Source organism: Podarcis bocagei (assembly GCF_964188305.1).
Source record: "Podarcis bocagei genome assembly, chromosome: 13".
NCBI classification, from domain to species: domain Eukaryota; kingdom Metazoa; phylum Chordata; class Lepidosauria; order Squamata; family Lacertidae; genus Podarcis; species Podarcis bocagei.
In genome coordinates, this window is record NC_138138.1 from 27,998,782 (window position 1) to 28,017,611 (window position 18,830).

An 18,830-nucleotide genomic window follows, 5' to 3' on the forward strand; every position below is an offset into this window, starting at 1 on the left:
GAAAAAGGAGATAACCCAAGGCCAGACTGACCTGGCTGCTACATTGGAATGGAAACTTGCAACTGAAAGTCATCAATCATGTGCAGGAGGAACATGGGAAAGGAGGAGCTAAGCTGGATTTTGGATTGGTTTACCATCTATGCTGGCCCAAGCTATGCTGCTTCAATGTTCTGGAGGGATTTCCACAGGCTGAGATGAGACAAGAGTGACTGGGTTTGAAATGTACTATGTATTTTGGAAAGTTGCTTGTTCACTATGCGTCTGGGCACCTCTTTTTAAAAAAATTACAGAGTGTTAAATCTTATGGCAGCTCTTCGTATCTTGACGCACGCCATTTTGAGATGACGGAGAGGGAAAACGGACCTGCTTGGGGAAGACTGTGGGAAAGTAATTGGTCTTTAAACACCTATGCTCTCCCCCTCCCTGACCAGCGCCCTGGCTGGGATCCCAGGGGAAGGATTAGGAGGCCCCACCACGAACAGTAGGCACCCCGTCTTCAGATGAAAGGCAAGGGAGTGTTTGTTGTCAATCTCCACTTTAACGGTAATCTCAGGCTGGGCTGCCAGTAAATCTGGAAACTGGCAAAGATTCTGAGAGCCTCCAAATAGAAGGATGGATGAGAGCTCTTCAGAGAAAAGGCTGGTAATCACTCTCTTATGGCTCCTCTGAAGATGGCAAGGTTGCAATGGTCCTTTGTGCCTTTCGCAATTCATCCAACAGGAAGTTAATAACTTTTTAAAAGTTATTAATTTGGTCCTCCCCAATTTTATCCTCACAACAACTGTGTAAAATAGGTTAGATTGAGAGAACGTGAAGGGCCCAAAGTTACCCAGTGAGCTTCCTGGCTGAGTGTGGATTTGAACCCTAGACTCGCAGGTCCTAGCCCAATGCACTAACTGCTACACCATCCTGGCTCTCTCACCCTAGTACAATGGGGTTCGGTCTGAAGAAAGTGGGTATTATCTTCTATTGATGTCTACTTTTGCTGCTGCTCTTTTAAGCCTTCTCTTGCTCTACTGAAATTTCATGGTTTTATTATTATTCTTTTGTTGTTCTTTATCATGAGCCATCGTAAGAGCCCAGGTTTGAGCTGCAGGGCAGGATATTAAATCGCATAAATACATAAATTGATTATTTTTAAAGAAAATGCATCAAGCACAGGTAAGCTGTGAGATAACACTGAAGCAGTTTGCCCGTTTGTCTTGCTCTCTAGTCTCCTATCAGCTCCTTTGTATACTGTGCACAAAAATGAACATCCATGTTTTCCCACTGTTGGGTGAAGGTGAAAAGCACCTGTGTTGGCCTTTGATATAAACTGCAAGAGGCATCAGGTGGATTGAAAAACTTCCCAGGCAGCTGGAGACCTCCTGTCCCATAATTACAGGCTCCTAGCGGAGGCCCAGAGGCTAGCCAAACAAAACCTGAAACCTTGGCAACAGTCCCCATGGGAACCAGCCTTGCCCCATCGTGCCCGGTTAGCTCACAAGTCCTCATTTCTAACTCTGACTTTCTGGCTCTTCTTGTCCGTAGTTTGGGGGGAAGCAGCAGATCACACCAGACAAGTGTTTGATTCTCAGCTCTTAGAAGAGGCTGAAAAGTCTAATGCAAGGCCAGCTCGCACAGGACTGCTACCCAAAGCAAGAATTAATTTGGCTGCCCCAACCACAGAATCTGGTTGTGTTAAGAATGGGAAGGAAAGGTTGTGTTTCCTCCATTGAGACTCCTTTTCTCCGGAGAGGAAAAATCAGTACCCACAGCCTTGTGGGATATATTCGGGAGAAGAAAAGGCTACACAAATCTGGAGTCCCTAAGGTGGTTGGATGGTGTCTTGTACGCCTCATCCTAGCAACTCCTACAGCCAAGCTGGTGCCAAATGTATTGCTTTCCTTTCCTTTGAACCACAACAACAAGGCTGAGAGGGAGGCACCTACATACACACAGCCTAGGCTTGCAATAAATGGAAATGAAGGGAAGGGGGTGCAATTGAGGAAATGGGGTGAGTGGGGGAGTGACAACAACAACTCTTATACCCTATTGAATGTTTTCCAGCACAGTGCAGGGTCAGAGTTATCATTAGGCCAACTTAGGCAGCTGCCAAGGGCACAGACCTTGGAGCGGCACAGTACTGACCTTTGAGGGGCACAGCTTTATACAGATGGTTCAAAACGATTTGTGTGTGAAAACATTTACTTTTGCATTTGAGAAAAATAATCAAAGATTGTTGTATTGCTGATTCTTGCAATTCAAAACCACTTTGCCAGTTTCGAGTTATGTTTTTCTATAAAACATGTGTTTTTGGAAAACTGAAGTTAGCGATTTTGTGGGATGGGGTGCGAGTAGTTAACCTTGCCTTGCTGAGCCCTACCTAATGGATTGGAGCAGGAGACAATGGCAACGGGTTCTTCAACTCGTTCAGTAACCATTAACTCTCTTCATTTTTAGGTTGGGTTTCGTACTGTTTTTGTACTCAAGTCTGTGTACTGAAAGGAACCTTGTGGTGGGGAGGAGATGGGGGCACAACGTATCTCTGGGCAAACCTTGCACAGCCTCTGTAAAACCACAAGCCCCTGCCCTTCATCTAAGATGTTTGCCATCTCACTGTGGAAAGGAAAACATCCTCTGCACATTCTCAGGGGCCCTCTCACTGATTTCACATGTAGCTAGCTGGTTGTGCAAGCACCCCATCACCACCACCACCAAAAGAGAAAGCTTCTAGTACCATGCCTTAGCAAACCCTGTGCCAAAATGAAGCCCTGTTCTGATTGCTCTCCATCCCAAAACGTAAATAGGCACACTTACATGAGAACCTCCTTCTCGCGGTGAGCCTGGTCCCAAGGAGGAGTTGCTGAGGATGGGTGAGTTGGAGGGGCTGCAGAGTTCTGGGAAAGGGTTTGGGATGGAGGGCAAAGATAAGGCACGCTGCTGCTCCTCCTCCTCTTTCAGCTTTCTAAAGGAAAAAGAAGCACATCAGAAGGATTATCATGCAGGCCTGAAGTGCCGTATCCTCATAAAGGGGAAAGAGTGAGATTTCTGGGTTAGTGAGTAAAGCCTATTTGTCCATGAGAAAGCCTGAAACCCTTATGTGCTTTAGAGATCTAGGGCCAGGGCTAGAGATCTACAGATATTCAAATTCAGCATCTAGGCAATCCAAATCCTGAATAAACTAAAACAAATCCACCGAATTTGCATGACTGCTCTTTATTTTGCACAAATTGTATTCTGGTTCTGCTGAATATGGGGAAGGATAATGGGCTGCATTAGCCCATCGGATAATGAGCTATGTCTCCCCTTGCCCACAATCACTTGAGATCTTATTCAGCCATGTTTCTGAGATTTCATAAGGCATTCTACATATACTTAGAAACCTGCTTTTTAAACAAGAAAGCTAACGTTCTCATGAAGCTGAACTGTGCACTCACTTCCCCATTTTTTTGCACCTTTTTAACACGTTCCCAACCGGCAGCCAAAGATACAGGTGGATATTTCAATTCAGTGTGTCAGATTCAGTCCCCACCCTCACCAGCCTCTGACACTAAGCACTGCATTTGCTGGGCAAAGGGCCCGAGCCAGCCTCAGAAAAGTCACTCAACTCAGCAATCTTGCAGTGCTCCATCTCACCATGGCACTGGCCCTGCGAGCAGGGAAGGAAGCTAATGATTAACTCCAATGCACGTTGCCTTTTCCTGCCAGTGCATACCACATACAGGCAGTTAGTCCGAAATCAGTCTGGCACAGCACGCCAGACTTTTTATGTGTGCACAGCCGTGATGGAGCATGAAAGACTGCATGTCAACAGTGCTGTGGAGGTATCCTCTGTGAGACAAGGCTTGGGAGGCACAGAAGGAGAGGCTGCTGAATCAGAGTAATGCCCATCTCAGCATCCAGTTCTCACAGCGGCCGAACAGCCATCTTAGAGAAGCTGCTCAGAGTAGCTTTTGCGTGATCCCAAGTGGTCTTGCTTCCAAGAACTAGTTAAGCCCAGCTTCCAGCTTCAGAGATGAAATGATGCTGGGTACCTTCAGACTGTGGATAAGAGAATGTTCCTACTTTCAATCCTGCCCACCCCCCATACACACACACACCACACACATACATACATATAAGTGTAATTCTTATCAAAACCCTCTTGGCTTCTCTCAGAATTTCTCAATGCTTCCCCCGAGGAGAAGCCACTAAACTGACTCTGGATTTTGCTCAGGGCTTCAAATTTCTGGGACAGAATGTCTGACCTAGATTCATCCTATTAAGCTGCTTGTCCACTGCGAGCCTATTCAAGCCCCTCTTTCCTATCATATCACAGGAGGAAGCTCACACTTTGTCTGGAAGCAGTGATCCCCCGCTTCCACTGTGATCACACACAACTAATGAATTTCACCGTGAATGAAATCAGTAATCCATCTTCTTGTTTTGTAGTCTTGCTTTGCAAAGAAAACGGCAGGCTGGTTATCTGCACGACTTCTTTCCCTGCTCCTGACTGAGGTGGGAACTGTGCCTCAGAGCACAGCCAGTTTCTTAAAAGAGGAAGGCCAGGTTTCAAGGAAACTTGTGTCTCCTACTCCCAGATAGGCGGACTATGACTCCTCAGTAATGAGGGAAATCAACTCAGTTCATGCCCAGAGACCCTCACACCTGAAAGAAATCAGCTCAGAATTACTTCTCATTTTTAAACACAAAATAATCATTGGGGGCGACGGTTGGAGTTTCCCACAATTCCTGGCTCCATCTCCACATACCTATTGGCTTGGATGAGCAGAGGCTGAGAGCGCTTGACAACATCGCCTCCGGTCAGAAGACTGGCCTGTTCTCCATTGCAGAGAGGGTTGCTGTTTGAAAGGGGCCTACTGTGATCCGATTCCAGGCCATCCTCGTAAACGTTGTCCAAAGTGCTGTTGATGTTGTTTTGGAGAGTTCCCAGGTCCATGTCATTATCTGTAGCAAAGGAAAGGAGACCCCCATGACTTGGCTAAATATCCCTTTGATTTGTTTCATTTTTTGCCTATCCGTCTTTCCATGTTAGGTGAAATCAAGAGCCAGCAAAACATTCAAATTTGACAAGATCCCCAGGCGGAGCTAAACCAAAACAATTTGCAGAGCTTAAGTCTCAAGCAGTTTTTCCACAGCTGTTACCCTGGACCTCTTGTATTTATGGTTATATGTACTTGAAAGGAGATGTGAAAGTGCACTGTTTGAAACGACACATTGCCGGGCCTCCAAATTTATTCAAAGGAACAAAATTAGAAATTCAGGCAATGTATGTGTATGTGTATGTGTATGTGTATGTGTATGTGTATGTGTATGTGTTGGGGTGGGGTGGGGCTTCAGACATGGTGGTCCCTGGCGATAGATGACCATTACTCCTCCTTGTGACAGGAGTAATTCCCCACTGTTGCTGCCACCAGCCCACTCACTTTAGGAGCTGGTGGGCAAGCGAGTGTGCCTGGCGAGGAGGAACAACAGAAGCTGTTTGCTGCTCCTTGCTCAGTCTCCTGCCCTCTCCTTCAGGGCAGTGGTGGGGACTCAGCAGAGCCACTGCACAGAGGAAGTGGGCAGGTGAGCAAGCAGGAGTGGCCCCTCAGCATCAATGTTAGTGTATGAGTGAGTGGTAATGGCGACAGATGCGATGGTGAGTGAGTGAAAGGAGCAGCAAGTAGTAGAGAGATCTGGTGAGTGATGGGCCATTCAGAGGCACAGAGACCTCAGATGCTGCCTCAAAGGGTTCCAACCTGAGCATGTCCTTGTTGTTCCCCATCTCCTGAGTAAAATTTACAATAGGGGAAACCAGAAACATTTTTATTAGGAATTACAGGTACCGATATACTAAAGGGGCAGAAAAGATGATTCATGTATGGAACAACGGCCGCCTGGATGCCATTAGCTCAGAATTGGAAAGAAGATAAAGTCCCTACCAGAGAAGAATAGCAAACCAAGCTGATGGATTATGCTGAGATGGCAAAACTGACTGGAAAACTCAGAAACCAAGAAGATAAAATTTTTACAAAAGAATGGGAAAATTTTATAAGTTATTTAGGAGACGACTGTAAGCAGATGGAAACAAAAGCAGGATTTGTAGCATAAAAATTATTATGGATGATACAGTTTGATATAAAAATTGGAGTATGGATGAATATGCAGTTTTAGATGTTTAAAATGGGACCCCATGGAGGGGAAGGGGGGAAGTCTCAAGATTCCGAGAATCTCTTTATGCAGATTTGTTTTTACAGTTTGTGTTCATATATATTTTGTATTTGTAAAACAAATAATTAAAAAAAAAATACAATAGGGCAGACTTACCCACCAGGCCAAATTTCTGCCGGTGTCGGATTATGCAAACGTCCACTTGTTAAATTACATAATTTGGGATTTTAGACACAACGAAACTTGTTTGAAAATACTACAATTAAAGATGTACCCCTAGCCTGCTTAGCACCACACATTAAAGGCCAGCCCAGCCAAGATGGTATTGATCTATGTTTATGGGGAAATGCACAGGCAAAGACTTTGGCAAGCCTCTAGGGGAATTTACCAGCCCTAGACTTACTCTGGCAGCTTTGCAGCAGCACAGGAAATTGAGCAGTGCACTAGGTTAACCACCCAACCGTTTGACCAAGATTGCAATTAGTCAGTAGTCTGGTTGCCTGCCTTGCTTTAGGAAAAGCTCTCATTCTGCCTTCTAATTTCACAGAGCAAGCTCATCTTCCGGATACTGGACTCCCTTGATCAAGTGGTGGAGCACATACAGAACATCCGAGAGCTGATTGCACAGATGACTCAAACACCAATGGAGATGAGGATCCGAATTTCACTTGTTGAATCCCCAGTTCATTTAGATGGTTAACCACAAGCCAAGTTAAGACTCAACACAAAGACCGCATGCTGCCTTAGCTCTGAAGTTTTGGTCCAGCTTCCTCAGAGCTCCCCAGCAGGCTGGTCAGCCCTGCCTAGTTGACCATGTCAAACAGCTACTGGGTCTTTAAAGTGAAAAGGTAGATAGCCTTGGCAGACATTAGCATGGAACATTTTCTTTCTCTTTTCCAGGCACTGAGCCCACTCATAGTCTGGAAGGGAAAACAAAGCCCAGTGTTTAGCCTTATTGTACCACGAGGCTCTCAAGGTGTAAATGGAGACAGCCTGCATTGGTTAGAGTGTGGTGTTGATAATGCCAAGGTTGCAGGTTCGGTCCCTGCGTGGGGCAGCTGCATATTCCTGCACTGCAGAGGGTTGGACTAGATGATCCTCAGGGTCCCTTCCAACTCTACAATTTTATAATGCCACTCCTCATAATTGCAGGCAGACGGTAAGTGCCTCAAGCCAGGGGGAACCTGTCTTTTCTACCTGACTTTGGCATGACTGCTTTTGAGCAGGAGAGCAGCTGCTACAAAGGGACCAGAAGGTTTAAGAGTGGGGATGGGTAACCTGTGACGATCCAGAGGTTGCTGGACTCCCAATTCCCACTGACCCCAGCACAAACACTACGCCTGCTCTCCTCAGAGATGGGAGATCTAGGTTCAAATCACTGCTCAGCAATAAGGCCGACGATTGCCTTCCAACTAATTTCTAACATAGCACCTAACAACTTCAGTTTTGCATAGCTGCTGCACCTCTTCAGTCAATCAAATGATTTTAAATCAATTTATCCAAGAGATTAATCGAAACACTGCTATGCGCAGGAAGCACTATACAGTACAAAGGAATTGGGAATTATCAAACAAATTAGGATTATAAATAAATAAAAATACACTGAAAATGGATACCATACAAGCATGTCAATCAATTGATGCAAATGAGATGTGGTCACACGGGGTCAGCAAAGCCTAGAAATATTGCTGAGTGCAGGTACAGCTAACCTTGGAAGCTTTTGCCCAATCTGCATTAGACTGCATGTGAGGCAAATCATTTTTGCGGCATCTCAACCAGCCTAGCTACTGCCAAAGATCTTGTTGCAATAAATCTGCCAGCCTTTCATGTGCCACAAGACTCTGTAGGTGGGTTCCTTCCCTGCAAGAGACTCACACAGGCAGGTGGCAATTGTAGCACCAGGTTCATGGCCAAATTTTCACCTTGTCACCAGTTTCTTACGTGATTCAGACAAGAGATGGATTTTCAAATGCTCAGCAATAATAATAATAATAAAATTCCAGTGCTAGGGTTCTTCCTACCCCTCCTTCCCTCATTTAGCCACCTGCCATTTCCTTATCAGAACTGGGCAAAGTGACTCAGCGTTCCTTCCCAGGTCAGAGCATCAATGAAGCCAAAGGTCACAACGCAGTTTAGGTGGCGTGGGAAGAAGTGCTAGCGTCTCACAAAGAACAGCTAAAATTATATGACCTGTAAAAAATACGAACAGTCAGCAAAACAGAAAAAGTTGATTAATTTAAAATTACTTTTGATATTCATGGGGTGTAAAAAAAGGGGGGTATGCAGGGAATTGAAACCTTACTCCCCGGTGATCAGAAATACCCTCTGGGTTTGAGATTTCATCACGTGCTACCCCTACAATTTTGGGCTTATCATTGCAACAGGAAGGATGAGAAACACAATTAACCAAAAGAAGGCACTAAATTTTCCGCCTGCTCCTAAATCCAGTGTTTGCAAAGAATGCTTGCAGAATTATGAGATTCCAAGAGGATCACAATTAAGTCCATGAAAACTACTAGATAATATATATATATATATATTTAAGCAGCCATATGTGTTACTTCAACTGCCCAAAAAGGGTTTTCAAACAACAACAACCGCAACCACAATTGGGATAAAAATTGGCACAATTCCTATAGTATGTGAACAGGAAAGTGTCTATTACAAGCCTGTCTCTTAAAAGACACACAAGCAACCTGGCGAAAGATGGAGACTATGTAGTCTCCTCTGCCCATTACAAAGATGGCGCCTCCAACCCTCAGGCAAAACTCGGCCCACCAGGCCTCCCCATATGCCATGCCAGGCCATTTTGTGGGGAGCAACACTTCTCCACACACGACGTCAGGTGTGTGCCATACATCTGGAATTTCCTGGACATAGCTGGAATATGGAAGAAACTGTGTCCGGGTGGAAATAGCTGAAATGTCCAGGGAAATTTGGAATACGGCAACCCTATCCATGGTAAGAGTTTCCAGAGTCCAGAGAGATTTCTGGCCCTCTCCCAAACGAAACCAAGAGAGGTTCCTTGAAACACACATCAGCCCTCCGTTGAGGTGAAATCCCCATACTCGGAAGCACCGCCGTACAGTGGATGCCAATACCCAGCAATGCCTCCGCTCTTCCGTCAGGATGGTGCTCGGCAAAAATACCCTCCTCCTCACAAATAGTTTTCCTGACAAGACTGTGTGGCTCCTCTGTCTCACCTCCTAGTTCACTCCGAGGTGACAGGCCTGACTGGACTGTACCACTTCAGACTGTAGGAGGGGGAAGTTCGCACAACTGAATGCTCCACCACACAACAAAACTCCTTTCACTGAGAAAATGTGCATGTTGGAGGAAAGGGGCTCTAGCCAGGCGTTCTTCCCAATGTGCTGTTTTCTTACATGCAAGAGGGCATGGAGAACCATTTAATCATGGGAGGTCCACCCCCCATTCCAGTCTGCAAACTGAAGTGGTCCTTCAGCAGGTGAGAGCACTAGGCCTATTTGGAGATCCTGTTGCAGGGTGGAGAAAATGCAGTGGTACCTCGGGTACCACTAACCCAAAAATAGTACCTCAGTTTAGAACTTTACCTCAGGATGAGAATAGAAATTGCGCGGTAGCAGCGTGGCAGCAGCTGGAGGCCCCATTAGCTAAAGTGGTACTTCAGGTTAGGAACAGTTTCAGGTTAAGAACGGACCTCCAGAACAAATTAAATTCTTAACCCAAGGTACCACTGTATTAATTGGCTGATGCACTTTATAAACACAACTTGCTGGAAAGGCTTAATGGGATAACATCGAAGAAACATGATCCTGAAAATAGGACAATCAGGCATCGAGCCTCTCAGAAATAGGACACTGACATTGCATCCTGTTTGTGGGGTTTATATTATCATCTTTCTGACTCTGTATGCTGCTATATCTGAAAATTAATTTAAAAATACGTTTAAAAAGCAGGACATGACAGTCTCCCATTACATTATGCAGAAACTTTAGGTGGATCGCCACACAATATTTATTTTATTTATTTCATAAAATTTATATGCCGATTAATTGTAAGGGGGGGCTCAAAGCAGTTTTTATACTTTGGTGTGGTTTAGTTAACACCAGAGCACATTGCAGGAAGTTAATGAGAAAGCTGGAGATGTGTTAATAATGCCCAAATGCCTCTGTAGGAGGTGCAAAAAGATTCATGGTTCACAGGGTTTGTGAACTAAGAAGATTCTGGGCAATGTAATTCTCACCAGACTGATGTCTACGGCTGGGGAAGGAGAGACAGAGGTTCAAGACCTCTCAGCGCCTGCCAAAATGTAAATACACTAAATAGTCATCGTTATAGCATGCCACATCCTGACAGGTTGGGAAATATTTTTTTTGAAAAGAACCTGAAAAACAGTATAAGTTTACAATCAAGTCAATGACTCCCCCCCCCCCAAGGTTCTTTCCTGATTTACTTAATCCTGAGCCTCAAAAGCCAAACCAAGTAAGGCTGGCTTTACAAGGCTTTCAAAAAGGTTAGCAAGTTTGGACTTTGATGAATCTGCAGAGGGAGACCGAGTGAGGGCGGTGGGGAAGCCGCTGGTTCTCTTCATGCCCTGCTGGCACATACAGTGGTGCCTCGCAAGACGAAATTAATTCGTTCCGCAAGTTTCTTCTTCTTGCGAGTTTTTCGTCTTGCGAAGCACGGTTTCCCATAGGAATGCATTGAAAATCAATTAATGCGTTCCTAGGGAAACCGCTTGCCAGGCTGGCGGTGCGGAGAAGGGCTTTTCTCCGCACCGCAAGCCTTCAGGACAGGTACGGGAACAGAGGGGAAGGCGCGCAGTGCTTTCCCTCTGTTCCCGGGGCTTGCGTGGGAGGAGGGTTTTTCCTCCCCACCGCCAACATTCAGAACAGCATTCTGAATGTTGGCGGTGGGAAGGAAAACCCTCCTCCCACCCCAAGTCTTCAGGAAAGCCATCCGATGCCCGGCGGCGGGAGGAGATGTCCCCCCCCCCCGCCGGGCATCGGAGCTTCGTTCCGATGCCCGGCGGCGGGAGGAGACGTCCCCCCCCCGCCGGGCATCGGAGCTTCGTTCGGATGCCCGGCGGCGGGAGGAGACGTTCTCCCCCCCTCGCCGGGCATCGGAGCTTCGTTCGGATGCCCGGCGGTGGGAGGAGACGTTCTCCCCCCCCGCCGGGCATCGGAGCTTCGTTCCGATGCCCGGCGGCGGGAGGAGACGTCCCCCCCCCGCCGGGCATCGGAGCTTCGTTCGGATGCCCGGCGGCGGGAGGAGACGTTCTCCCCCCCCGCCGGGCATCGGAGCTTCGTTCGGATGCCCGGCGGCGGGAGGAGACGTTTCCCCCCCCGCCGGGCATCGGAGCTTCGTTCGGATGCCCGGCGGCGGGAGGAGACGTCCCCCCCCCGCCGGGCATCGGAGCTTCGTTCGGATGCCCGGCGGCGGGAGGAGACGTTCTCCCCCCCCCCGCCGGGCATTGGAGCTTCGTTCCGATGCCCGGCGGCGGGAGGAGACGTTCCCCCCCGCCGGGCATCGGAGCTTCGCTTCCCGCTGCCCCCGGACCTCTTTTGAAGCAAGGGGCTGTGGGGAGATAGCGATCTCCCTGCAGCCCCTTGCTGCAAAAGACGTCGGGGGAAGCGGGAAGCGAAGCGCTTCTTCCCCGCTGCCCCCCGGACCTATTTTGAAGCAAGGGGCTGCGGGGAGATAGCGATCTCCCTGCAGCCCCTTGCTGCAAAAGACGTCGGGGGAAGCGGGAAGCGAAGCGCTTCTTCCCCGCTGCCCCCCGGACCTATTTTGAAGCAAGGGGCTGCGGGGAGATAGCGATCTCCCTGCAGCCCCTTGCTGCAAAAGACGTCGGGGGAAGCAGGAAGCGAAGCGCTTCTTCCCCGCTGCCCCCCGGACCTCTTTTGAAGCAAGGAGCGGTGGGGAGAAGCGATCTCCCCGCAGCCCCTTGCTTCAAAAGAGAAGACCCGCTGTCCCCGGGGCAAGCTTCGTTTTGCGAAGCAAGCCCATAGGGAAATTCGTCTTGCGAGGCAAATCGAAAACGAAAAAACCTTTCGTTTTGCAAGTTTTTCGTCTCGCGAGGCGTTCGTCTTGTGGGGTACCACTGTATATGGTATCTTTAAAAGGGCACCTTTGGCAGATCTGAGAGGTGGCAATGGGACACAAGGGAGTGGGAGGCATCTAAGGCACGCTGGGCCTAAACCTTGCTATGCAAAATTATACTCTTGCACCTGGAAATGTGCCTGTGCATAAGTCAGAGCGCTGAAGCAATAAATAGCTGCTCAGGGGATATTTGTTTCGGCTTTACAGGCAAGCTTGCTTCCAGTCAGGATGTCTGTAGGAAAGCAACATCACCATCTCAATTCCTGGCACTTGTTTTCTTCTGGGAGGTGGTGGTGGTTATTATTATCATCATCACCACCACCACCATTATTATTTTTTCATACAGGCGCCAAGATCGCCTTGTGTTCCACTGTAGCGGGACTAGACCAGTCAGGGATGAATCACCAACTCACAACACCCGGCTTGATCCGGCTTATCAAAAAAATCGCACACCTGTGCCTTTTATAAAGAGGAGTTCTGCTTCTGTCAACACCAGCGAATGTTGAAGAAAGAAACACGCGTCTAAAAACCAAATACATGTTTCGTTTACCGGCGATCACCTGGCACCAACCAGCCCTTTTGCCTCCTGCATGCTTCCCTCCATCAAAACAAAGCGGTGAGTCAGAATGTGGGCTGGTGACTCAGATCTGCCACCCCACCCCTTTCTACTGGCTCAAGCACGTTTGAGTCCTCTCATACACCTCCACTTCTTTCCTCCCCAGACTCCTTGGGTCCTGTTCCCCCTTGGAGGTTTGTGTAGGCTGCAGGCAGGGTAGAAAAAAGGTGCCATGTCTCTGAGGCAAACAGCACCTGCCTGTTCTTGAACCACATGCCTTTGACCAACCACAGCAAGAGAAGCTTGCTCAAGTTCACTTGCCTGGACTAGAAAGCACTTACCCGCATCTAGCAAAGCGCTACTGAAAGGATCAATAATTCTCTCAACAAGCGAAAGGAACAAAAGAAGGGTCTGGATAGGCCCTTGGGTCCCATTTCCAACAGTTGACATTCAGGTAAATAAGGAGGGAGCCAATAGCCTTCCCTACCCCACCCCTTGCATCGAGTGAATCACAGTGAATTCCAGTTGATTAATGAACCTCCACGAATTTCTCTGCTCTTTTGTAAAAAAGTGCCAAGCTACACATGATGTGGCAGATCTGTGCTCAAAATCCCAGACATTTTTTTATAAAGATTTAAAAGAAGCTTGGGGAAGAGGAGGAGGAACAAATTGGCTCAGTGCAGCAGTGCTGAAAAAGGGGGTGTCCACTCTTCCTCCCCAGGTCATTTATTGGAAGTTGTCTTTCCTTCCCAAAGCTGCTATTCGCCCTACTAGGAGAAAAACATGGGCACAGCCAAGTCTCACTCCCAAACGTGCCCCAGGAGCCATTGGCAATGCCAGGTTGCTAAGTCTGATGGAGAAAACGATTGAGAAGGGAACAGGTAAACTTCATTTGGAAATGCCCAGATACTGCTGGGAGATTAATTCATGGGGTGCCGATGCCTATTAACAGCTGATCAAAGGGCTTTTAAAGGTGCTGCTCAACCACATAGAAGGAAAGCAAGAGGGCAGAATTCAGACATGTACACCTATCACATGATGACTCTCAGTTGGTTGTGTGCAAAGTCTCCTCTGAAAAAAATATTTGATAGCAGATATGAAGACTCCTGTTCATGAAGAATCTTTAAGGGCTGATTCACACCCGCAGGTAATCCAATTGATTCTTACAGTAACGATAAGAGATGGGCATGGATGGGTGTGTGACTGCTGGCCCAAAATTCCTTTAATGGAAGTGAGTTGTTAAATCACACATTTTGTGCTGAACGGACACCAAATCTGCATATAAACTCATCTCTGACTGTGCTGGTACTCAGTTTATAGAAATGAGTGGGGAAATGGCAGGTTGAGCAGTGATGATCTGAACTCATGACAGACAAATGCTTCCCCATTTAGGGCTTGCCAGGCACTCAGGAACTCAAAGCTTACCAGCTGTCCTCAGCGAGTGTGGTTTCAATGAAGTGCCCTGAAAGCCAGGGACCATTAGTTCAAATTGCCAGTCTGTCTGGAGGCCTCCGAATGCTCCTACCTGGTGACCTAGTTTTCCATCTGCAAACTGACAGTGAAGATTCCACTGTCCTACCTATGAATGGGACAGAGTGAAATAATGAATGCATTGCCTGCCGGAAGAGCTTTATATAAAACAGAACGTGCTATTAAGAGTGGCCAGGAACAGCATCGCCCAAGCCGTGGAGAATGATGAAGGCGAATCATTATTCAGAAGTAAGACTGTGACATCCGAAAAGATTAAAGGACTTGGGGATGTCAGACTCACAAGGCAGGGTTTTTCACTTTGCTGTTTTCCTTCCCAGTGAACTTCTGACCCCTGACGGGCAAAAGGCTTTGGTGCACAACAACATGTCTGAGGTGTGGGTCTCAGGCAGGATCTGAGTCAAATCAGACCTGCCTAGTTGTTCCAAATTCTGGGTCAAGGTCATTCAAAGCCTCAAGAAGTCACGAAAACTCTGTTTTCTGCAGAATTTGGTCTGATTTAGCAGCTGTACAGTTCATTGAAGCCACAGCTCATTGCTTCCACAAGTCCCGCACAGCTTCTGAAAGTTCACTAGGCTACTGCCAACATATATAATGTGCTCAGTGGGCCAGCTGCAGGGGCTGGAGTCTGGCTGCTTTTTAAAAAAATAAGAAGGAAACGTAATGTTCTTATGAACATTATGTCGAATAGCAGCTTCTTAAACTAATAGCTATCCATAAGTAGGTTGCTGCATCCAATCTTGCAACTCAAGACATTTACATTTTGCTAGTTTTCTCCCAAGCAATTTCCCTGTTTCTGGTCAGATGGATGTATTCGCTCACAGAGAAGGGAGAGCCCACCGCAGAATGCGAGAGAAAGAGAAGAAACATTGAGGGAGAGGGAGGAAAATAAGAAAGGCGGTTTTGAGATTAAAAGCAGGTCCTGGATCCAAAAACATAGAAGGTGATGAAACCCAAACAGCAGGTGAAATGAATGTGCAACACATAAATTCCCTCCCACCCCCAGCTCACCACCAAACACATGGTCAACACACCCGGCCCATACGCCTCCTTGCTTCCGGTCAAACCAGTTCTGCATCAAGATCTCCTAGGCAGGATGCTCAAATAGCCCCTCCCTTGTAAACACCTCATCTGCTTGGTATCTGGGACACTGTAAGTAAGGGAGGATGGCTCATTTTGGGTGCCAGGAGGCAGCATCTGCAAAAGCTGGAGAGGTGTAGGGAGGGAGGGAAGAGGAATGAAGGGAGGTGGGGATAGCTGCTGGCAAGCAGAGGAGGAAATTGCAGTACGAGGCTGGCCTGCTATAACCAAAAACATAGCAATTAAAAAAAATAAAATAAGTAAACAGCATTTGACAAAACTACCAACTGGCACTGGCACTGTGCTTGTAATTTTAATCAGATTAAAATGGTTACCCTTCCCACCACCTTTCTGCACCTTCTCACACAAGCAGAGTGCAAACGGCTAGCTCAAACTTCCTTCTCCCATTACACAAAACAGGGACCAGCACCAGTCTGGATGGTTTCTTTCTCAGGTCAGCTGATGTGAGCTCAACTGCCCAGCCCAAGAGCTCAGGCCTCTTTCTCCCCTGTTGCAGAAGTTCAGAGCTAAATTCAGTATTATAGAGTGAGAAAGGGCATCCCAGGTCATGGAGCCCAATACACAGACTTACCTGGTGTGTTCATTCCCTTCGTGTTACGTCAACTTAACACAGTTGCCAGCTAGCCTGGAATCTTGTGGCCTTATTGTGTCAGCTCAAACCACAGGGACCTCACCTACACTGGAATCTCTCTTCCACACTGCAGTAGCTCAGAGCGAGGGGTCCATGGTGCATAGATACTCCCCTTTTTTATCATGTATTTTCTTGCAAAGCTATTCTGGCCCAAATAAGCATTCCAAGTAGTTTACAATCAAATCCATGAAACAAAATATGAAAACTTCAACAGCATTGAAAATAGGGCTGGGGAGAAACCAACGATTCAGGCCACAGAGGGGAAGATGACAGGATCCCCAAGGACGTGCTCTATGGGGAGCTGGCTTCAGACACCAGGCCTGGTGGCAGACCAACTCTGTGCTACAAAGATGTCTGCAAACATGACGTGAAGACTGGCAACATTGGGCCCACCAAGTGGGAATTCATTGCAGGTGACTGCAGTGCCTGAAGAGAGGCAGTCAAGTTGTGTATCCCCAGCAGTGACCAGAGGAGAAATGACCACTGGGAGGAGCGCAGAGAGAAGAAACGCCATGGTGCATCTGCAGCAGCACAACCGGACAACTTCATCTGCCCTGGCTGCAACAAAACATGTTGCACTCCAGAGACAGACAGATGCCGACAACAGGCCAAAATCTGAGGACAGCAATGTCGGCCAGGTGCCTTCTCCACACATCACCTACCACGAAAAAGGTGCCTGTCCCTTCCCTGGAGATCACAAGCAATCCATCTTGCCAAGCCATCTCCAGAAATAACTCCCAGGTAGAGAACATCAGAGTCCAAAGGGCCCTGAAAGCTGCCGTACTCAAAGCAGAGCTCTGTCTAATGGAGATATGGCCAATGTGGTGCCCTCAAGGTACTGCTGAACTACAACTCCTATCAGCCATAGCCTATGGTTGCCAGACGTCCCTGTTTCCTGTGGACAGTCCCCAGATCTGTCCCCAGACAAAATCTGTCCCCAGAATGTCCCCGGATTTCATTTAATGTCCCCAGATTTCTATTTTAAGTGCTGTAGATTTATTAGTAGGGAATGAATGTTGCATGATTTGTTCAACGGCACAAGACACATCATATGGGGACTTCCGGCAAGGCAAAATGGCAGGCGCCACAGCAGCGAGCAGCTCCTGAAGCCAGCCAGAGCCAAATGTGCTACCAGGCTGGCTCCGGGCTGCTGAGACTGCCACTGCCACTGCCAAGGGCGAACTGGGGATGCCCGATGCATCAACTGGGGGAACGGCTGACACCCCCAATGACCCAAATCAAGCTGGGAGCGAGAGCGCCTGGCCACCCGACTGACTGCCCAGTGGTGATCCAGGGCTAGGAAAAACCCCGGAGCCGATGAAGGGAGAAGGAGGAGAGGAGAAGGAGAAGGAAGAGAGAGAGAGAAAGAGGAAGGGGGAAAAAGAGGGGAGCCCCGACCTTGTTGTGCCGCTGCTGCCACCGCTGAGGAGGAGAGGTAGGAGCGCACCGGGAGGATAAGGACATGTGACCGAACCCAGGCCTGACCAGAACCTACTCCATGGCAGTGAGCACTGCAAGAGAGCAGGCCAGGGCCCAGAAGAAAGCCGTGTGACAGAGGAGACCACAGAAGAGAAGATATTACCGGTACTTCTTCTTTTCTTTTTAATAATTTTTTAATAACTATTTTTCTCTTTTCAAAAAAAAAGTGTCCCCAGATTCTTTGAAAAAAATCTGGTCACCTTACTATAGTCAGCGTTGCCAACAATCAGAGCTGATGGGGGGTCATAGTCCAGCAACGTCTAGGTGGGAACCACATGGGCTACACATGGTCTAAAGGCCCAAGCAGATGTGTAAGAGAAGAGCCAGAGAGCGCATACTTTATGTGCAGAAGGTCCCAGGTCGAATTCTGAGCATCTTCAGTTAAAATAATAACAATCATAATTTTATTATTTGCACTCCATCTGTCTGTCTGGGTTGCCCCAGCCACTTTTCAGGCAGCAAGACTGGGAGCTTGAAGAGCTTATGTCACTCAAGTACACAGTATTAGGCTAGATGGACCAAAGGTCTGGCTCAGTATAACACAGCTGTGTGTGTGAAGGTAAGGCACTCCCAACAGATAGCACCAGCTCGGACCAATGGACGCCAAGAACCTGTTATGTCTCACATTTCTCTAGCAAAAGAGTAGTTTTGGCTGGTATCTCTCTATCTACAGCTAGAGCTCATGCCAGTTAAGGCCTAACTTGGATATTTTCACTCCCTTCTATGCTGCACCATCCCAAAGCAATACAGCTAACCAACCTGCCACCCATCACTCATATGCTACAAGTGCAGCCTAATGAACCCAGTGTGGCTATGATCTGCCCTATGGCGTCAGGCACACAACAGTGGACCCTTTCCCACTTGTGTTTATGCTTTCTACGTTGCACCGAGAACCTGTCATCTTCGGCATTAGGAGGCTTCAGGGGGGTGAGTCACTGGGAGTTCCACACAAAAACAGAACAACAATGTCAACACTAAATACTGACATCCTTCAATTTGCTCCTGTCCCTTCCAACGAGTTCCGTGCCACTTGGGGATGGACACCCCCTCCTTAAGAGCAATCCTCTCCCACCCTTTTGCCTTAGGTGGTCAATTATACAAGGCGACAAGAGCATTAACTGAGCTACGAAGGAAAGAGCTCGGATTGACAAGGCCCTTAGATGCCCAGCCCCTGTCCCTGGAGTGGGAGCGAGCCTGGTGAGCGATGCAAACAAATTTGTTTGGCTTTTTGTCTCTGGCTCGGCGCCCTTCGGGAGGCTTTTTTCCATGGTCAAGCAAGTTTCTGAGCAATCTCAAGGTCATAACATAAGAAGCTGGGGGTGGGGGCTGGGTGGCCAGGAGTGGAAAAGCTGGGGG

General features: G+C 47.8%; 1 protein-coding gene across 7 annotated transcripts in view; it reads right to left on the minus strand.

Annotated features, from left to right (window-relative positions):
* The window catches only part of GRB7 (growth factor receptor bound protein 7), a 78,351-nt gene that overhangs the window by 19,386 nt on the left and 40,135 nt on the right, over positions 1-18,830 (minus strand). For 5 of the 7 annotated variants that reach the window (XM_081168663.1, XM_081168664.1, XM_081168660.1 and 2 more), the window contains 2 exons: positions 4,734-4,929; positions 2,800-2,947 (listed from right to left, as the gene is read on the minus strand). In XM_081168663.1, coding sequence (XP_081024789.1) covers positions 2,800-2,947; positions 4,734-4,921 — 336 coding nt within the window. In that variant the 5' untranslated portion in view covers positions 4,922-4,929. Of the gene's footprint in view, positions 1-2,799; positions 2,948-4,733; positions 4,930-7,844; positions 7,959-14,200; positions 14,271-18,830 lie in introns of those variants that run through there. The other 2 variants (XM_081168662.1, XM_081168666.1) reach the window with 2 other exon arrangements.